At 37.7% G+C, this 22505-nt stretch overlaps 1 protein-coding gene across 1 annotated transcript in view; it reads left to right on the top strand.

The window, feature by feature from the left end:
- LOC122659051 (protein CUP-SHAPED COTYLEDON 3-like) overlaps positions 1 to 22505 on the top strand; it is a gene marked incomplete at its 3' end in the record, with an annotated part of 32695 nt that overhangs the window by 5623 nt on the left and 4567 nt on the right. The window contains exons 2-3 of the mRNA XM_043854209.1: positions 6964 to 6988; positions 8503 to 8948. Of these exons, the coding sequence (XP_043710144.1) occupies positions 6964 to 6988; positions 8503 to 8948 (471 nt within the window). The remainder of the gene's footprint in view (positions 1 to 6963; positions 6989 to 8502; positions 8949 to 22505) is intronic.

Below are 22505 nucleotides of genomic sequence, written 5' to 3'. Positions count from 1 at the left end.
CTGAGACTGAGGACATTGAGATCTGGAAAGACTGACTCCATGTCTGAAGGGAACACTTCCCCTCTTGGAGTTCTCCATACTAAATATGGCCAGGACTTTGTCTATATAGGTAGCCTGTGACAAGCCTAGCATCCTTTTTTTTTTTGGCGATCTCTTACGAGTTTGTTCCCAAGGATATAGCTAGCTTCACCAAGGTCTTTCATTGAAAAGGTTGTGGATAACCACTATTTTACTGATGAAAGAAAACCTACATCGTTACCAATCAGCAATATATCATCTACGTATAAAACAAGAAAACATACTGCCCTCCCACTGATCTTCTTGTAAACGCATGGTTCATCCATGTTTTGATCAAAACCAAACGATTTGATTGATTGATCAAACCTAATGTTCCAGCTCCTGGAAGCCTGCTTCAGCCCATAAATGAACCTCTGCAATTTGCACACCTTTCTTTCTTCCTCCAAGGAAGAGAACCCCTCTGGCTATTCCATGTAGATTTCCTCTTGAAGGAACCCATTTAGAAATGTAGTCTGCACATCTATCTGCCAGATCTCATAATCAAAGTGTGCTGCGATAGCCAATAAAATTCTGATGGATTTCATCATCGCTACTGGTGAAAAGGTTTTCTCATAGTCTATACCCTCTTTCTGGGTATAACCCTTTGCCACCAGTCTCGCTTTGAATCTCTCGACCTTTCCATCTGCGCCCTTTTTCCTCTTGAAGATCCATTTACATCCAATCGGCTTGACGCCAAGTGGTGGATCGACTAGAGTTCAGACCTTATTGGAATGCATTGAATCAATTTCAGAGCGCATTGCTTCCAGCCACCTAGTGGCATCAACATCCTTTAGAGCCTCAGAGTATGTCATCGGATCATCATCCGATTCAACCGATACCATGTGGAACTCTTCCACTGTTTCCTCTTCGGTTAGAAGAGTTAGCCTGGTGGGTGGTCTAATAGTCCTCCCACTGCATCGAGGTTCCTCAAGTGTTGGTATTTCAGCGGGTATGTCAGTTGGTCTCACTTCTGGAAGTGACGTTTCTGAGCCATCTGATAGCTCTTTTATGACTACTGGTTCGGACCTCTGGGTCATCATTTCTTCTTAAAAAAATGTGACATGTTTACTTATAATGACCTTTTGGTCAACTGGGTCATAGAAATAATAGCCTATCGTGCCTTTGGGGTAGCCTAAGAAATAGCATCTCGAAGTCCTGGATTCAAACTTGTCTGTCTGTTGCTTTCGCACATGTGCTATGCAACCCCATACCCTAAGGTGTTGAATACTGGGCTTTCACCCTTTCCACAACTCAAAGGGTGTCTTGGCTACAGACTTAGATGGAACCCTATTCAAGATATATATCGCCGTCTCTAAAGCGTACCCCCAGAAAGAAAGAGGCAACTCACTATAAGGGAGCATCGTCCTGACCATATCCAATAGGGTCCGATTGCGTCGTTCGGATACACCATTTTGTTGTGGTGTACCTGGATTAGTTAGCTGACTAACTATCCCTTGGGATATGAGATGTTCTTTAAACTCATCCGATAGATACTCCCCTCCACGATCTGATCGTAAGGACTTGACGCGTTTATCGAGCTATCTTTTGACCTCGGCTTGGAATTCTTTGAATTTATCAAAGGCTTCCGATTTCCTACGCATCAAGTATATGTAATCATATCTAGAGTAATCATCAGTAAACGTGATAAAGTACTCATACCCATATCTTGCTTGTATGTTTATAGGTCCATACACGTTAGTGTGTATCAACTCTAACAGATCTGTGGCTCTAGCACCTTTATTGCTAAAGAGTTTCTTGGTCATTTTACCCTGAAGGCATGACTCACAGGTGGGGAATGGTTCCACCCTCAGACTCTCTAAGGGCCCATCCCTCACCAATCTACTGATTTGATCCACATTAATGTGACCTAATCTTAGATGCCACGGATATGTTGAGTTTACTGGAGCTGCTTTCCGTTTTAAATCAACATTTGAAACAACATTCGTTCTAATAGGGCAATCTAGAAAATACAAACCACTTTGCATATATCCGGATGCCACAAAGGAATTATTAAAATGAATAATCAATTTAGAATTAAGGAAAAACTATATCCATCCAAAACAAGTTTTGAGACTGAAATTATCTTCGTCTTGAAAGAGGGCACATAATAGCAATCCTTTAAAACTAAACTAGCAGAACTAAAATTTAAAATAAAAGTTCCCACAGCCAACGCCACGGTCTCAGCTCCAGTGCCCATCCGAAGACGCACTTCATTTCTTTCCAGGTACCTTGTCTCCTTGAACCTCTGCAAATCATTGCAACTGTGAACAGTGGATCCACTATCCACCAATCAAGAATTGGTCGGTTCAAAAGACAAATTAGACTCATAAAGAACGTGAACATCACATGTACCTTCTTTAGCAGCCTCTATTTCATCCGGCTTCTTGTCTTTCAAAGTTGCCAGGTAAGTACGACAGTTTCTTTTCTAGTGACCCTCCTTCTTGCAATAGAAGCACTTGCCTTTGCCTTTATTGCCAGACTTCCCACCCTTGACTTTCAGGGTCTTGCCCTTACTTCCCTTTTTCTTCTTCTTCCCGTTTGAAGAAAGCTTTGCCTCAGTTGCATTGACCTCAGCTTTGTCCTTTTTCAAGGACGCTTCAGCCTCTACTAGTGCATTAGCAAGCTCGGTGAGCTCCATCTCCTTCTCGGGCATCTTGTAAGACATCCTAAAAGGTGCGTAGGCAGAAGTGAGTGACGCTAAGATATCATCAGTATTGTATCGCAGGCTGAAATCAGTCCCTATGGATTCTAGTTTTTCAAACAGATTGATCATTTTCATTATATGATCCATCACTGGAGTCCCCTGGGACATCTTGGAGTTATGGATTTGACTCACCACATCAGAATGTGCGTGTGTCAACTGCCTGTTGAACAATTCAGCAAGCTTATACCCCCAGCAGTGCGTGACTGAGTCTACAACTGACTTTTCCAACGATCCTAGGATATAGAGTGATGCCTTGGAATCCCTCATGAGGAACTCTTGCATCTCTTCATTTGCCTCAAAATCGTTCGGGTCGGGTTGAGGAGGAACTTGTTCATCTAGAATCGTATGCATCCTTCAGCGATCGGGAGCAACTTAATGCTCCGGTACCAATCGACATAGTTTGTACCATTAAGTTTGTATTCGCTAATGAGTGTTAACAGGTTGGAATTAATGGTAGCCATTGTATATTAATCTACACATGCACAAGTAAATAACCACATGCTAATTAATTACCATTGAAAATAATAAATTGAGCACACACATCAATGGTCTTTCATAATTTGGGTTCCCTCATAACCCAAAAGATGAATTGGATATCTACAACCCTTGTATGCATAACTTACCCTGTCGGGAGTTATTATACACACCGTGGTAGTGTGGACTAAGCTGTCCGCTTCATGGGCTTCCAATATTTTTGGCCACCTGGGTGCCATATCCAGATCCTATCGGTTGACACACACCCAAGTCATGTACTTACCTATCGCATTAGTTAGAATCATGGAATCATGAAAGATGGCCCACTGTCGCAGTGCCCTCTCACTATCCAAACTCTAACGTATCTCGATAGAGGTAAATATAGATAAATGTGACAGTGGTCCTGGCAATGTCCTGTCGACGTATGCGGGGCATATCACACAATCTCTACATTTATCTTCAATAGGAGGCCATGGACATGTCTACCGATTAAGACTAGTCCATATCATACATGTATTATGATTGAAGAGGGATTAAGCAACTCTCACATACATGTCATGGATGGAATAAAATAACATAATTAATCAACATTAATTAAAAGTGATTATGGGATGACGGCATTTTTATCAGAAGCAATCAAAGAACCCTCCCAATAAAAATAAAACTAATAACTTTGGGTGCAATTATCATGCCATGGATGCCACGCCTCGATCATCTCCTCTGCTCGATCACGTCTTCAAAGTAGGTGACTTGCATCTCCATAAGCTTTGAGCGCCACATGTGGATCACCATCTACATGTCCTGGGAGTCCTAACTCCTCTAAAATTACAATGAAAACTTAGAAAAAATTCTATACACTTTCCTTTCCATAACAATAAAGAAACCCCGCATGGAGAAACTAACCCACCATTTGGGCTACCCATGGGGTGGAGTACATTTGTTTATAAAAAAGAAATGGGAAGAGAGAAAAGCATCACATCCACCCATAACCCCATGTATCACATACATAAACAATCCATCCATTTATTAGAATGTCATTCCCATAATCACATCATAATATAATTTCATGCATAAGCATTAAAGCAAGTGAACCAAAAATTAAAACATGGATTCCTTCAATTATTGAACCACCACATCGCATGTGATAACATGTATCCAAGCCCATAAAATTAAAATCGCATTTTAATTACAAGTGGATAAAGAGGGAATCTCTTCACCCATCATCATCCTCCAAAAACAAAACAAAATAATAAAATTCTGTTTTGAAAAATAATTCCCTTTTTTTTGTTTAATTAAACTGGAGGAAAAACAAGGGGGGGTGCATGCAGCCCACTTGCGCAGGCTGCAGGCACTCCCTGCGCAGCCCGCAAGCCTAAGGCCCACGGGCAGCAGCCCATGGCTGAGCCCGCAGGCCTGCTACCCATAGGCTACTGCCCACGGACAGCAGCCTGTAGGCTGCAGCCCGCAGGCAACAGCCCTAGCTTGCGCACATAGGCAAGAAAAGGGGGAGGGTGTGCGCATGTGCATGGCAGCTTGCGCCCCCCCCCCCCCATATAACCATGATAAAAAAAAAATTTAAATAAAAATTTAATTACATCATGCATGGATACATGTTACAATAATTGGAAATAACAAACAAACCAAATCCATCATCACATGGGTAGGTTGTTACACTAACAACCTTGTAACTACCCATATGCACATGGGAAGGTTGTTACAACAACCATAATTTTAACCACCCATGTGCAACTTGCATCCCACTCATGACAATCATATTAAACCATTAATTATCTAATATTCATGAGTGGGAAAGATGGCTCTGATACCACACTGTTGGTCAAACAACGGTCCAGGGATCAAACCATGGTTCCCTAGGGAAACCAATATACAGAAAAATTAGGGCTTTGCACACCCTGGGTTATCCCATGGTGTCCCATGGGTGCCCAATTAAATTTTAGGGTTTCTCATGGTCGCCCATGGGAACCCTAGTGCATCCCTATTAGGGTTTTTCCTTCCCTATTGCGTCCCATAAAATTAATTATCACAATAGAGACAGAGAAATTCGTCTCTAGTCCATCACATGGCAAGAGGGATCCATCCCATACTCGAATGCGCAGCAAAAATTAATCGATTCGAGTTTCTTTTGCATCCTATAAATATTAATAATCAATGAACAGAAAGAATTAATAAATAACTGCTAACCTGGTGAGCCTCAAGTGTTGCTCCTCCAATATACAGTGGTTCTTCTTCTAGTGAGCGCTCCAAGCAAACAGATCTAAACCTCCAATGGTGCTACCAAGGTTCTACAAGCCAATCCCAGATGCCCTCAAACTCCTCAACACAGATCTAGGGTTTCACAAACCCTAACTGTCAAACACAGGTGAGAGAAACAAGAAGAAGAAGAGAGATCATAAGAGAGAGAGAGAGAAACCAAAAACGTAGGAGAGAGTGTCTGCTCCAAAAAACATGGAGAGCTTCTTCTCCCTCCTGCGTGTTGGTCCCCTATTTATAATAATAGGGTTTAATTAAATCCAAGATAGATTTAATAGAGCCCTAGTGAGAGTCTGACTCTCTCTCTCTCTCTCAGTCTGGCAGTTCTATTTAAACTCAAAGTGCTACACAGGTGAAGAAGCAGAATCTAATAGGAAAAGTATTAATTAGATTCTTTATTTAATTATTAATGGATAATTACAATTAGCACCAAATCCATTAATTAAATAAAGAGTCAATTAAATTAGTAAATTCCAAATAACTCCCTATATGATAACAATTTATCATATACAACCCCCCCTAATCAACACCATCATTATGGAATCTAGGGCATGCACACATGTACTGTCAAACCCCAATTTATAGTACATGTCCATATAAGAGCGTCTGTGCATCTGATCGGGTCCCGCAAAACTCGATAAAATACTTTGTTCAAATAATTATAAATAGTGTATCATTTTATGTAAAATAGATTTTTGCAAAACCATTTCCAAAACGGCACTGGATCCAGATTCTGATCCGACCATGTACAGACAGTCTCTATCTTGGTGTTCCCCAATCGGACAGTGGTGATCGTGTTGGATAACTCCTTCACTTACAAAGTGTTCACGCATTCCCAGAACACCGGCTTTGACTCGCTTGAGTCTCAGTCATTGATGAACCAAAGAATGCGATCACACTTTGCAGTGACAGGGTTCTCTCAGGTATAGGGTGTTGGTGACACATGTCTATCCCTTCCTACATCTGGCAGTAATACATGAGGGAATCGACAAAGTATTTTCTTCGTCAATGCACACATCAAACATGTGAGCACTTGCATTCGTACCCTGACATCACATGTCTAGGCATACCCAATGCGACGACCATATGATAAGGGTGCCCAGCCCAAACCCTAGTCGTGACTACCATTTTAAGTATAACTTACGGACACATAATGCTCAAAAAGTTTGTATTGCATGTGACAATATTAAACTAAAATGTATAAATGTTCAATACAAAGGTAAATCGGGTTGAACCGGACCGAACCGGGTTTGATGGACATACACCTGTCTAACAGTTTTGTTTCTAAACACTCCAACCAAAATTGGCTTCTAACAAAGGGCATAAATAGCTAAGAAGGTCCAGTGGCGAAATGAAATTCACCATTTGTGTAATTCTCTTGATATGAACAATTTCTTATTGTCCAATCCCATGGGGACATGTGGTCAGAAGGGTTCTAAAAGCAAGTAGTGGACCAGGAGGTTGAGGAGGATGACCTAGGGTGGCCCGGTCCACGTGAGTCGAGGGGCAGGAAATCAAGATTCAGGAAGGGTATCGATCTACTGTAGCCCGATCTACGTAAACCCAAGGGTAGGAATCAAGATTCTAAACGGGTATTCCTAGAAAATCACTAAGGTGATTAGGACCTGTGGAAAAGCTATAAATAGGAGGTGCTAGATCAGAGGAGGGGGGACTCTCTCGATTGTGATAGAACTGGATCTCATTTTCCTTGTTTCTCACCTTCTTCCTTGTATTCTGGTTCAAACCAACACCATTAGAATCGATTGAGATCTCTGGATCTCCAATTCATAAATTGAAGTGTTATCAAAGGATTCCGGCAATTTTCTTTGTATAACATCTCCCAACATTATTGTTAGAGGAACAGAGGAATTGACTGAGGCATCAAACAAAAATTAAATTCCCTGCCGTCATCATTGGGTCCTCCGGTTAGGATCCGTCTTGGCTTGTACGCTGACAGAGACGAAACCTTTGGCGGCTTCTTCAACAGTGAAGATCTTAGCCTCTACAAAGCTCTCCACCTAATGAAACCTCAAACTACCAGCGCTTCAAGAAGGATTGAAACCCTTCAACGATCTAAATCCCTGCAACCAAATCGATAGTGACATTGAATTCGCACGCAGGAGGTAGGTGCAGAGTTGTTTGATTGAGCACGACAACGAGAAGGGCGTCGGAATCGGAGCAAAGTGTGCAGACGTGTTAGGTTAATATATAGAGTTGCAAATTTACTTATTTAGATTCTTTGAGTAATTGACACATAATTATGTGAAGGGCAAAAATGTCTGATTACAAATTTTTTGTAACCTGCCTGGTTACAAACAGACGCACCTTTCTTTTATTTCAAGATTTGTTACCTATTTCTTCTATATTTCTAGACAAATAAACACAGCCTTAAAAAAACCTAGTTTAAAACACAAAGCCTAACAAGTAACAAGTGGGAAAGGGGTTTGCGAGTTGCCGCGTTCGAGCATCCCAAGAGGTGTGGCCCCACACGGAGAACTGGGAAATATCCAATAAAAGGAAATTTTATTTCTGAAAGTTGATTGGGGGAAAATGTCGGGCTCGACTCTGACACATAAGATTCTTCCCCCATACAACCCTAACACGTGTTTTTTTTTTTATAAGAACCCTAACACAAGTACACAACCTTGTCAATAAATGCACCCTCGTTTTGCTCCGTCATTCGGCCAATCACGAGCTGCCATTTCAGCATCTTGTTGTATCCTAATTAGAAGCTCAAAATTTTCACAAACAAACGTCGGCCCCACCAATACATAGCTGAAGCTTCACAGGCACGCTTCCCACCTTCCACTCTTCTACTACTACTACTTCCCCAGCACTTGCTGTTGTCTCTCCCTCTCTTCTCTCCATTGTTATATTACGCTTTAGATGACATTTGCGAATCGAAGTGGTGGAACCGAACAACAATCTCAGTCTCTCATTCATGGGAGACCCAAACCCTAAGAACGCGAGAGCGATTCCGATCTCATTCCCACCTGGTTTTCGATTCTACCCTACCGAAGAACAGCTTCTCTGTTACTACCTTACTAACAAGAACAGCTGCGGTAAGCTCCATGATCTTGATCTCTCCCTTCCTTCTTCCGATGCCGATTTCTCGTCTTTTGGATTCAATATGGTTCGGGAAATCGATTTGTATGATTATGAACCTTGCGACCTCCCCGACATTGCGTGCTTTCCTTACGGTCGCGGTGGTAGTAAGAAGCATTGGTATTGTTTTACGGAGAAGGTGTCGAGTGAGCGTATGAAGCGGAAGGCCAGAGGTGGGTTTTGGAAGAGAAAGGGACCAGCACGGGATGTACTGGGTGGAAAAGATGGAACTGTTTTGGGGAAAAGGAAGACTTTTGAGTTCTACTGCAGGAATTCGTCTCGTACAATGAAGACTGATTGGGTTCTCTATGAGTATGCCCTCGTCGACAATCTCAAGGTAGGGGAAAAATTCTTGTTTCTTTTTTTCCTTTCTGTTAAAAATATAATTCTGCTGTATTGTGATTGTAATAGTTGATCAAAATCGACATCATTGTGGTCAGATGCTCAATTTCAGTTTCTTCGTATCATTACACTTGTTAGGTGTTGAAAATGTTATAGTAGCTTCAGAAATTTAGATATTTGAATAACTATTCATCGATAATTTGGTAATTGTGCGTCATCAACTGCTATTTCCTGAAAGGAAGTATAGTTAAGTGGCCAAACTTTTTTTTTTTTTCCTTTTTTGGTTCTCTAACTGGAGGTTTGATGCCTTTGATGGCTAGTGAGTTTGCGTTAAATAGAATCCCCCTTTAGGAGTCTTAAGGTTCAGTTTGTGTCTTCTGTAATGTACGTGGAGGACAACAGGATCAGATTTGTAGGATTAGGTTCTTTGTGAGAACACTATCCCATCGTCCAAACTGCTAACTGTTACCACCTCATCACCAGAGGAAGGAATTGGTTGGAAAAGAAAGGCTGTGTTAGAGGGAATATGATGTGTACCTGATTAATCATTAATTGGAGGAAAGAAAACTGAAAAATATGATTCACTTCAAGGGGAATCATTCCTACTCTGGTTTCCTATGGGGGATGAAAACCTCCTATAGTTCTCTTTGAGGGAACTAGCCTCCTATGGAGGATTGCTTGCAAATTCTTCCTCTCCTTGGTTCTCCCATCCTCAAATTCATATTATTTTAATTAACTACAACCAGTTACAGTGACCAACCAAAACTACATGGAAACTACCCAAGGACAGGTGTACATAGATGATGTAATAATTTCTATGGTGCCCTCCATGTAATGTAGTACTGAATTTGAATGATCAAAACAGTAGCCAAACAAGATCTTTTCACAGAGAATAAAATCCAGATTTAGGAAGATTAACTAGATTGAGTTCAAATAAGATCTTTTCACACAAAATCAGGTGGTCAAATCTGACTAAAACTGAGATTGAGTTCAGTAAATCAGGGACAGAATACTTGCTGAAATTATGTGTTCAATCGAATGGGTAAATCAGAAGATCTAGGCCAATCCTAGTACTAGTAGGAAAAGGGCAAAACAGTAATTTTAATGATGAACACAATGATCAGAATTAGGATTAATGATCAAGGATTGATTCTGAACATGTGCACAATATCAGTAGAGAAACTAGGGTACTGAATCTCAGGATCGATTCAGGCTATTAGAACATGCACAGTAGCTGATATGAACACAAGGGCAGATTAGGAAATCAGAAATAAATCAAGATTGGCATGTCAGAATCTGCCCAAATTGAAATCGGTTCTATTAATGTCACACCTCGCATGCATGTCATGATTATTTTATTATTATTTTAGATATTCTTGAATATTTAATGTCTTTGTGAATTGGGTGTGCATTACTGTTTTTATTATTATTTTAGTGATGTTTTTGTATTATTTTATTAATATAAATGAGCAGTGGCATGGTTGTAATTTCCAGCATGGGCAATGGCATTGAGAATATGAGTTATGTTAATGTATCATATTCTGTTTTAATAATTTTTCTTATTATTTTATTGGAAAGTGTAATTTTCTATCTTATTGTTTTATATTATTATAATGCAAGGCATTATTATTTTATTATTTTTCATATAAGTCTTACATATTATAAGATTTTATTGCATTATAATATACTAAGGTCATGTGTATATACTAAAAGATATATATCTTATATATAGTGATATACCAAATGAATAGTGCTTTAGTGGGCTTATGTCATCAACCTCTATAGCATGATGCTAGTGGAAGCTGAAGTGGCAGCGTGGTTTTAGTGGTTTGTGAGGTGGCATAATATGACTTAATATGTAATGTAGTGGCAGCATTAAAATCAGCCATCTAACATATGGTGTGAGGTGTCAAGGGAGTTGCGTATTAAGTGTAATAAGGATTTGACCAGGAATTAAATAATACTCAACTGCAGATTTTACATGGATTACATGGAACTTGCTATCATTTAATGACGATTAGATTATTTAAATCAATGGATTACAAGGAATGTATATATATAGAAAAGAAATTAGGAATCAAATTAGCATAAGAAAATCTCAGCAAACAGAACCGATTTTGTGAGGAAAGAAGAAGAAGAAGTTGGAAGGGAGAATGGGACTGCTGGATGCTGAAATCAAGAGGGAATTATGCTGAACGAGGTTGCTGAATCATTGAATTTTAGGGAGAAACTATAATTAAAAGAGGGCTCAAGGGAATTCATCAAGGCTTAAGGAGAACATTGGATTGGATTGTTGCAGAACTCATATATGTAAGTATGAAAACAAAATTTTAATTTGGAAATGCTTGAATTTAGAGAGAGAATTGAATACATGAGTGATTAGAGTGATTGTTGCTTGATTGAAGGGGGTTTATCTATCAACTAAATGCTAGAATTGAAGAATTGAATCAAGAGGATACTATGAATTAAGTGAGACTCAAGTGAATCTATGAACAAGTAAAAGGAAATTGAACGGGATTGCAGCTGGTTAATGAAGGTGAGTATGAACAGATTTTTAGTTGGATGAAGTTAATTCTAAGAGTTTTGATTCAAAAAGTTAATTGGTTTATTGTTATAGTTGAAGGATCATACAGCAAATTGGAGCTGCTGGAATATAGGAATTGCAGATGAATTTCAAGGTTTACAGTGAAACAAGGTAGGTTGCTTAATTTCAGGATTTGTTATCTTAATTAAATCTGAAATTATATTACTAAGGTATGATAGGTTAGATTTCTAAATGTAAGTAGTAGATGTTGTTTAGGATAATGGAATTAAGAGGGTTGTTTTATGAATTGAAGGGATTACCTCAACTATTGGGTTCTGGAATTGAAAATAGAAGATTTGGGTTCTAAATTTAAGAGGAGCAAAGGAGGATTGAAGAAGGAAAACAAGGAATTACAAAGATAAAGGTGAGGGGTCATGGCTATGTATCTAATTACAGTGTATTTGTGTTATTTGAATAGTTGAGATATATGTACAGATAAGTATTGTGTTATGTATGAAATGAATGATATTTAAGTAAACTGATTTGGATGATTGGTTATGATTACACATGAATGCTTGATCATGCCAAGTATGAAATAATGTATATATGAAATGCTGAAATGCCAAGTATTAGAAAACATATTAACATCTTAGTTTATGATATGAATGTATGTTGATATCTCAGTGTATGGTATGAAATGTATGTTGACATCTTGATTATAGTACAATGTATGTAAGCTTTGTGATAGAAATAATGAATGTTGTATGCTTGATTAGTGTCATCATGTTTCAACTAATTTGAAAGCCTAATGTGACAATTGTGGATGTTGAATGATGTGTTCTATGAACATTTATATGAAATGATAGAATGCATATGACTGATGAATGTGGAATGAAATCTAATATCTGCTATGTAATGATCAATGCATGAGAATGATTTTATATGCTATGTTAAGTGAAAGTAAGGAATGGATATGGAATGAGAGAGAGAGAAAGAAAAGTATGTGCAATTGGTTAATGGTAATTGTGTTAAACACCTCTGTGGCTATTGACTATTGCTCCTTTCTAGTAGAGGGTTAAATACTGGATGAGCGCCTTATGATGAGTAGGACCACGTCCATCCCAGGACTCCGATGCCTGGAATAAGGTGCAGATGTGGCCTATGATGTAACTAGTGCTTAACCTCCCCAAGGCTCCCGTGCTTGAAACAAGGAGAAGGTAAGACTAGTATATGTTATGATCTAGTGCTTGTCCTCTGCCAGGGCTTCGGTGCCTGGACACACGGGAGTAGATAAGTGATCTAGTATGATGTTTAAATAGATTAGGTGTAACGCCCCAAACCCGGGTAGGGTATTTGGCACTGCTCTCAAGAGCGCTGACCTCTTAGGGTCACATTCGTCTATATAAATCAGACAAATAGAGTCTCAGATCATATATAAACACAGCGGAAGGATTATATTTATAGAACATTCCCAAATTAACTTATACACTGGTGGCTATAAATATTTACAGTCCTGTACATGTCAAAAAGATTAATTACATAATTTTTCAAGTTACATACAAACATATACAAACTGGTCTATCATCCACATACTACCTACAATCCAAAACAAGTGACCAGAAATTCTAAATCCTAGATCAAGGCTCTCTACTCTGAAACCCTGGAGCAGTGAAAACTTCCTCCCCTGTCTCTTCATCTGAAAAACACCAACTCATATAGGATGAGCTTACGTTCAGTGAGGAACACATGATTCTATACACACAAGCATTCAAAATATAATTAATAGTACAAAGACATAAATAACAAAAATAGCATTTCATTCTTTAATTAATTAGGTCAGGTCTTGGGCCATTTGGTGAACTACCATGGTGCACAAACAGTTGAGGGTGGTAAGTCGACCTCATATTACTATTTTACTTGGGTCCTAGGTGTTGTAGCCCTGGGGAGGATGATATAGTGGGCATTATAGATGCGCTCTATTCCCAACTATCAAGGCACCGGAGCCCTGGGGGAGGACCCCTCATCTATTTAAACATCATACTAGACTTATCTACTCCCGTGTATCCAGGCACCGGAGCCCTGGGCTCTACATCATAACATCTACTAGTCTTACTTTCTCCTTGTTCCAGACACCGGAGGGAGGGTAAACACTAGCTATACTGTAGGCCACATCTATACCTTATTCTAGGCACCGGAGCCTTGGGATGGACGTGGTCCTACTCATCATACGGTCCTCATCCAGTACATAACCCTCTCCTGGAAAGGGGCGGTAGCCACAGAGGTGTTTAACACAATTACCATTAACCATCACATAAACATCTCTTTCTTTCATTTACTTCTTTTATTCCTTTTTCTTTCATTCCATTTTCATACTTTACTTTCACATGACATGATAAATAGAATCATTCCTTTACATTGTTCATCACACTACACATTTAAGATCTCATTCCACAGTCATTAGTCATATGCATCAAAACATTTCATATAAACACTTCATAATGTTCAACATACATGTACTATGTGTTAGAAATTTAAATTAGTATAATCTTGATAGTATTTAATCATTCATACTACATTCATTCATTTTAACATATAGCATGTACACACTTCATAAAACATAGTCATGATTCCCTCACCTTTTCTGAATAAAGTACGCATCCGTATTTAACAGCACGTGTATGGAAGCTCTCCTACAATCATTCAAACCTCAGTAAATACAATACAATAGGTACGATCCAAGCCAATTTGGTTTTAAGTCCAAAAAACCCCTAAATGTCAAATTTGTCTCTGTTCCAAAACAGAGTTTTTGCTCTATTTAGCAAGTTTTTCAATGGGATTTGATACTTGTTCCACCAATGCATTCAATTGGGTCTTAAACCCCATCAAAATCGATTCCACATCCCTCATTAATAGTTCATTTTAAGTCCCAATTGAACCCAACAATTCAGATTTTGAATTAAATAAACTCACCTTAAAAGATTTCAGACCAAACCCTAAAACCCCTTCAATACTCAACTCTTCTTTCAATTCCTTCTTCAAGTCAGAATTCCAACAATTCCAATCGTTTGGAAAATTAACTGTTGGAATTTCCTTGATTGAATCCTTGATTTGTCAGACAGTATCAGAATCAGACTTATTCCAGACAAATTCTTTATTTTTCTTTAATCTATCTAAAAGAGGTTTTTCTTTCTTAAATTAATTAGGATATATTTCTACCATAATTAAGGATTCCTAAAAAGCTTTGTAATTGGTTTTTATCAACAATGTTTTTAGGGAATCCTTGATTTTGGAAATTATATGCTCTTGTAATTTTAGACTGGATTGATCTAATGCAATACCAAGAAAATCAATTGAAGTTTGTTCTACCTCAATTTTCTTTTGGCCAAGGCTAATTCCATTTTTATGAAATTATCACAAACAATTTAATGTTTTTCATGGTATTCTAAGGTATTTGAGAAGACTAATATATCGTCAATATATATCACACAAAAATCTTTAAGATCGGAAAAGATTCCATTGATCCATTGCTGGAAGATTTGAGGGGCATTATAAAGACCAAAGGGCATAACAGTCCATTGATAATGATTATATGGGACACTAAAAGCTGTTAGAGGTTTTGATTCCTTAGTGAGCTTTATTTTCCAAATATCGGACTTACAGTCAAATTTACTATAATATTTGGCGTGCTTGGTTTAATTAATCAAGACATCTTTTCGAGGAATGAAACATCCATAAAATTGAAGGTTTTGGTCTAACCGTTTATAATTGCTAACCATAGTTGTCTAGGCGTCGCTAATGCTGGGGGTTTTCTCAAATTTAAAAATTCTGTAAATCTTAATATGGTAAGACATTGCTAAAAACCAAAAGTGCGGTAAAATATTCATTTGTTTTGATGTCTAAAAAAATATTTTCATTCAGAACAATTTTGATTGCATTCGCGCATATCAAATAAGGTTTGAACGGAACATAACTTCTTCAATATAAATCAGATTTAAGCAACTTTGGTTTTGTTGGAAAGTTGGTTTTTTGCTCTACCTAATACTAAAAGTCTCATGTAAAATAAAATCATTTAACTAGTCAAACTTCTTAGAGAACAAGAACATTTATCTAAATCAAGAACAATTTTAATACTTATAGATAAGATCATATTTTCTAAGAACAGTATAAACCAAATGTATGTTTGATTGTTTCAAACTTCTAATAGCGTGCATCTTTAGTTATATTCTCTTCTAGTTCTATGTTGATTTTTGATGACTTGCTGTGGCTTAATATTGTTTTTTGATGACTTGATGTGACTTAATGTTGATTTTTGATGACTTGAGAAGGCTTAATGTTGATTTTTGATGATATAAGATATATATTGTAATATACTAAATAATGCTAGAAAAGGGGGAAATAAAAAAAAAAAGCACTTGGGGCGCTTTAGTCACCTAGGTGGGCGCCTTGTCGCCTAAGCGCTTAGACACCCCTCCAGCGCCTTGGGTCACTTTGCCGCCTTAACAACTATGTTGCTAACCATTCTGGATTTTCCTCTTTTAATTTTTGCATGGTTTCTTACCATGAAGGCAGGACTAGAATGAGGACTATTTGTTTCCTCAATGAGTCTTTTCTCCAATAATTTTTGTAATTGAATTTCAAATTCATTTATATCTTGTTTAGTATAGATCATGGGTTTGACTGTAATTTTTTTATTAGGGTTGTCTGACATCTCAAGACTACAGTATCTTGGACTATGAGACCATAGTTTCAATGAGTCTTCACTAAGGTTTTGTTCAAAGGTTTTATAGATCTAATGAGCATAGTTATCAAGGAAACCCAAGGCGGTGTTGGGGTCCCTAAACGCTTAGGCGACAAGGCGCCCGCCTAGGTGACCATGGAGCCCAAGTGTTATTTTTTATTTCCCCTCTTTTCGAACATTATTTAGTATGTTACAATCAAGGATTTAAGTATCGGTATCGGGTATCGTATCGGTCGGGCGATTTTAAGAGACGTATCGTATCGTATCGGAGATACGTATCGATCGTTGTAGAAACGCATGAAAATGATCAAAATACACATGGAAATACACTTTTGGACAATAAAAACAATATAAACAAGCAATTTGTGTCATATATCATGCATATATACTAAGAATTGTGAATAATCAATAACCAGACAAGTGCGGCACATTGAAATTGTTATAAAAGATTAAAAGATGAAATTTCTTACATGTAAAGTCACTCAATTGCTATGAAGAATGTCGGGGTGGATCAAAGTCATATCTGTAAGGGTCTTCAACAATAGGAGTGACTATTGTGATAGATTTTAGGGTAAATATATAATCTTCTTGGAATGTGATAGATCTATACATAATATAGTACATATATTATATACATTAGCATTTGTTTTAAATTTTAGAAGAAAATTAAAAAAAAAATCATTTTAAAGAAGCAATTTTCGGTTTTGGGTAAAAAATGCAAAGAAACATGGATTTTGAACTCAAATCTTTGTAAATGTATACAAAGAATGCAATACTAAGTTAGTTTAACATATTCCCTTTGAATCATAACAAAAAAAATACCAAAAATCAAAGATTTAAACAAAAGAATCAAGTTTTTTTCAAAAGACCTACCTTACCCTTCAAGAACACCTTTTGATTTCGAATGTGGGCTGTTAGATGCAACAAATGATGAGATTTCACCTCCTTTAGGATCGTTTTTGGCAAAGGAATCAAAGCCCTCAACAAATCTTTGGCAAAAACCAAGTTTAAAGATGTTTTTTTATGGTTTCTCAAAGCTGGAACTGTTTTTTTTGCCAGCCTGCTCCTGCTCGAGTTTTCTGTTTTGAGAAGACTTGGCCCATGTGGTTTTTAAGTTGCCGATACGTATCGAGACGTCTCGGTATGTATCGTTATTTCAAAAATAATAAAATAATGGTTTAAATCATGTCTCGTCTGTATCGACCGTATCGTATCGTATCGATATGTATCGGTCGATACATACCGATACATTCGAGACATTTGCATTTTTAAAAAAAAAGATACGTCTCGACCTGTCTCGTCTCGGCCATGACCGATACCGAGACGTATCGGCCGAGACGATACGATACGCTCCGATACTTAATTCCTTGGTTACAATGTATACCTTATATTATAAAAAAAAATCAACATTAAGCAACATCAAACCATCAAAAGTTGTCATTAAGCCACATTAAGTCACATCAAGTAATCAAAAATCAACATATAACTAGAATACAACAGAATTGAAGAAGCAAACTATTGGAAGTTTGAAACAATCAAAACATACAGTTAGTTTATGCTGTTCTTGGAATAGGTCATTGTCACGGTATACCTAGTCTCACATTTGGTTTATATTGTTTTTTGAAAATATGATCTTATCTATAAGTAATTAAACTGCTCTCAATTTAAAGAAAAGTTCTTGTTTTCTAAGAAGTTTGACTGGTCAAATGATTATATTTTTACATGAGACTTTTTATTAGGTAGACCATAAAACCAGTTTTCCAACAAATCCTAGATTGCTTAAATCTAATTTATATTGAAAGGGTTATGTTCCGGTCAAACCTTATTTGGTGTACGCGAATGTTATCAAAATTGTTATGAATGGAAATATTTTTTTGGATTTCAAAACAAATGAATATTTTACCGCACTTTTGGTTTTTAGCAATATTTTACCATATTAAGATTTATGATATTTTTAGATTTGAGAAAAACCTCAGCATTAGAAAATTGAAAATTTCACCTATCGTCAAAAATTCAGTTTTTGTTCTTAAATTGAGGGGTTGACTTTTTATCTTTTTGGAATTTGATTTTTTTAAATATTTTTATTGGATTCAAATAGGGGGCTATTTGCTTACTTATGAATAATATCTTTAGTAAATGAAATAACAAATATAAAATTAAATAATTTTTGGCATAAATAAGGGCCAAGGTATTCAATAACACTAAGGCGGCAACCGCCCAAACACCATAAAATCCGCCTGGATGCCTAGGTGGTGCCTAGGCGACGCCTTGACAACTAAGCCAATGAGTAGATGTCATTGTTTTAATCTCACCACGGTTTTGTGGTAAGAAGCCTATTTTGCACTTGAACTTGTGTTCCACAAGTAGAGGGATGGTAATCTTTTTATTCTCAAGAATGAGAATAAGGGTATGATGAGAGAGATAGTTCCATAGGAAGATATTTCTGAATGAAATTATTTCCAAAATGGACATGTCCATGAAATGAAAGCTTTCGGGCCTCAGGTCCGCAGTATCCTATATTGCTTATATGGTCCACAGTAACCTATATTGTTTATCTGGTCTACAACAACATGATGCTATCTGGTCCGCGGTAACCTATACTACCTATTTATCATTGGAGTTTTTATGTGAGGCCTCTGTTTGGGGCTCGAGATCTGCCTTTGTTTGAGTAGAATGTTACTTACTACCTGTTTTCCTTGAGAAGGGCTTTTGATGTAGCCGTTGGATGCTACACTTTTATCTTTCCTTGGGAAGATGACTACTAGCCTTCTTTGTGAAGTGCTTTTGATATTGTTGTTGTTGATATGATATTGTGGATTGCGGTTAATGTTCACTACCGCCTATTTTGCTTGTTACTAGTTGGATTTGTTCGACACGACGAGTATTATCTATTGATGCTGTTGATGATTTGTATGCTTGAATTGATATTGCTACCTAAATGATTCTTGTCTCTCTCTTCGTGTTCACTGGCATCTACAATTGCTATTCAAGACTGGTGTTGTTTTTAAATTTCTGTTCTTGTTCTTGGAGCATTCATTTGATATATGTATACTCCAGCTTGAGAAGGAGTGTTAAATATAGGTACCGAGTGGTACATTGGACTTGATAGGGAAATCCTCCTCTATTGAGATTTGGTCTATGTAAGCCTTGGAGTCCTGGTATATGTAAGTGTCTCAGAGTCAGTAGTTTAGTTTCTATTTTAGTCTTAGAGTTGTATTTAGATTTTATCTCAGATTCCTATTATAAATAGGAGTTTAGAGTTATGTAATCTAATGAATATAAATAAAGACATTAGGGGGGGGGGGATTGCTAATATCGATTCTTCATCTCTAGACAGTCCCCCTTTCCGTCCATTCTCTTCTCTTCTCTTCTGATCACTGGTTCTCTTGTTTGGATATTTGTCACATTTCTTTTGAGAGTTAAATCGCTGAATAACCTCACTATTGGCCACTATGGTTGGGGTATGGAGGATATTCGGCTTTGCTACAAATTGATGTAATCCAAGGTTCCAAAAATACTTGGTTTGGATCGCTTATGGGCCCACCCAAGTTCTCATGGGTCAACAACAAAAGATAGTGGAAGTTTTGTAAATATCTCTGAGTATATAAAGAGAGTTAAAATTTTGGAATTAACCAGAAATTGAAAGGGGATGTTTGGCAGCTCAATAGGAAAAGGTTACAAAAGAGAGAGTATTTATTTATTAGGAGTAAACTTGGAATGAAAGATAAATTAAGAACTTGATAGAATAAAGGAAGAAGTGAGGGGTAAAATGGAAAAGAAATTGTTATGGTGACATTAAAAGGACATCACCACTTCTTCTACCTTCGAACAAAGATGTTAACATGAGAAAGGAATCCTACAAAATAGAAACTACTACATAGACTCCACTAAGGAAACATAGAAACTGGAAATAACATCAAACAAGGAAACTAGTGAAAAGGGTTTAACTAGTAGGTAACTACTTTAAGTTGGGGGAAAGGAGGTACTCTATACCTTGTGTTGATATAAGTATTGCCTGTTTATCATTTTGTATCCTTGAAGTAGCCTGACTTAATGGATTATTATCAAATTTCATAATATTATATCCCCTATTTATTTAACAGATCAAATAATGACAGGTATCATCATTCGATATCTTGGGATGAAAAGGCCATCATCTAGGGCTTTGGTTATCTATGCTTTAGAAACTTGCATGTAATAAATTAATATCATATGGAAAGTGGCTTTGAATGTTTGGTTAAGAACATAATAGCTTAGAGAATTTTCTCAGCTAATCTAACTTCAGAGTACAGGCATCATTAAAAAAAGTAAATATAATGTGGATTTAGGAAAGAAAAATGCAATTTCTTCCTTCCACTTTTAGTTAAAATGTGTTCTTTAATGTCTTGTTTTCGAGGTATGTCCTTCTCTCCCTTTTACCCTTTCATTTTTTAGATTCATTTATATTAGATATCGAGATTTGGCATCTCGGTATTAGTGCCTGGCACTAATACCAAGATGGGTTTAGTGGGGTTATTTTGGGGATTGTATCCCTTCTTATCTCTTGTACCCTATTCTTATATTAATTAGTGATAGGGGGAATTCAACTTTAATCGGTTGTTCTCCCCAAAGGATTGCGGCCTCTTCTCCTCTTCTTCCTCTTCTTCCTCTCCATCTTCTCCATTAAATCTGGTTTTATTTACATGGTATCAGAGCTAGGATCTTAGGAGTCGATTCTACATCCTAGGACCTACTCGATTACTCTCAGATTACTCAAGACAATGTTGCGGTTTTGAAGGTTTCAAGTTTGAAGATTTTCGTGACCACAGTTTGAAGGGGTTGTAGCACCCTATGCTGCGTTTTGGTGGAGTTTGCTGAGACTGGTTCATGATTATATAAAGGAACCTAGTCTCGTTTTTGTGGTGATTGCTTAATATCGATTCAGGGTTTTGGGAAGAGAATATTTTTCGATTTCGGTTCCTTTTTTGGTGGTTTGAAGATTGTTTGTAAGCTTTTCCCTGAATCGATCTTTGCTGGATATTGAGTGTGCATCGATTTCTGAATTTTTTGGTGGCTGTTGGCGATCGTGTTTGCTTGTTGGTTCATCACTTTTGCATAGTTTTTATTAGTTGTTTGTGAATTTCTGCATCGGTTTGCTTGGTCGAGATGGGTGACCCAACTGAAGATTCCAAAGGTGTTATCTTTGAGGTTGTTTCGGGCTCTTCCAAATCTATTACAGAGAAGAGATTGGAAGGGGTGAGTAATTTCCAGCAATGGAAGAAAATTATGTGGGTTGTTTTGACTGGTCGTGGCCAACAGAAACATCTTACAACGGCCAAACCAGAGGATGATGAAGCGTGGGAAATTGTAGATGCACGCATTATGGGACAGATGTTGAATAGTATGGATCCACAGATTGTTGACTTAGTGATTCATATAGATTCTGTGAAGGAGTTATGGGATTACTTAAATGTTTTGTATTCTGTACAGAATAATCTATCCCGTGTATATGAGCTGTCACAGGAGTTCTATCATGTTGCTAGGAAGAAGCGTCCATTGACCCAATATTTCGCCGATTATAAACGAATGTTTGAAGAGTTAAATGCATTGCTGCCCATTAGTTCGGATGTGAAACATATGTAAGATCAACGTGAACAACTTGCAGTTATGGGATTTTTGGGAGGACTGGGCCAGGAATATGACTCAATATACTCCACTATTCATAGAGGTGATAAAGTTGCCTCACTTGCAGAAACTTTTTCTCGCGTTCTTCGTGTGTCTCGTGATAGTTCCCATAAACCAGCAGCTACTCATGGTGAGAGTTCTGCCCTTATTGCTTCTAGTCAAGGGAGAGGTAATGGTGGGTGTAATGGGGACCGTGGTGGTGGTATAGCTGGGCTTGGAGGTGGAAGAGGCAATGGTAGTGGTAATGGTGGTGAAAATTCTGGTTCTGTGAAGGCTTGTAATCATTGTGGTCGATCAGGACACATCCAACGCTATTGTTGGAAACTTCATGGGAAGCCACCGCAACAGCAGTATGCCAATTCAGCAGCTAGTACCGAGTCTCCTACTATACCTTCTGAGGGTAAGGTGGCAAGACTATCTGATGAGGATTGTGCTCGGTTCACACAGTTTCAGATTTCTCAGCCCTCCACATCTTCCTCCATAGCTACTTTTGCCCAGACAGGTAATGCCATTGCGTGGTTCTCCACTTCTCGTCCCTGGATCATTGATTCGAGTGCTTTTGGTCATATGTCTGGTGTATCAGGTAATTTTTCTTCCTTTCGGTCGTCAGAGTCTAGTGTTACATT

The sequence above is a fragment of the Telopea speciosissima genome, chromosome 4, assembly GCF_018873765.1.
Source record: "Telopea speciosissima isolate NSW1024214 ecotype Mountain lineage chromosome 4, Tspe_v1, whole genome shotgun sequence".
Lineage (NCBI taxonomy): Eukaryota > Viridiplantae > Streptophyta > Magnoliopsida > Proteales > Proteaceae > Telopea > Telopea speciosissima.
This window is presented reverse-complemented; position numbering and strand designations above follow the sequence as displayed.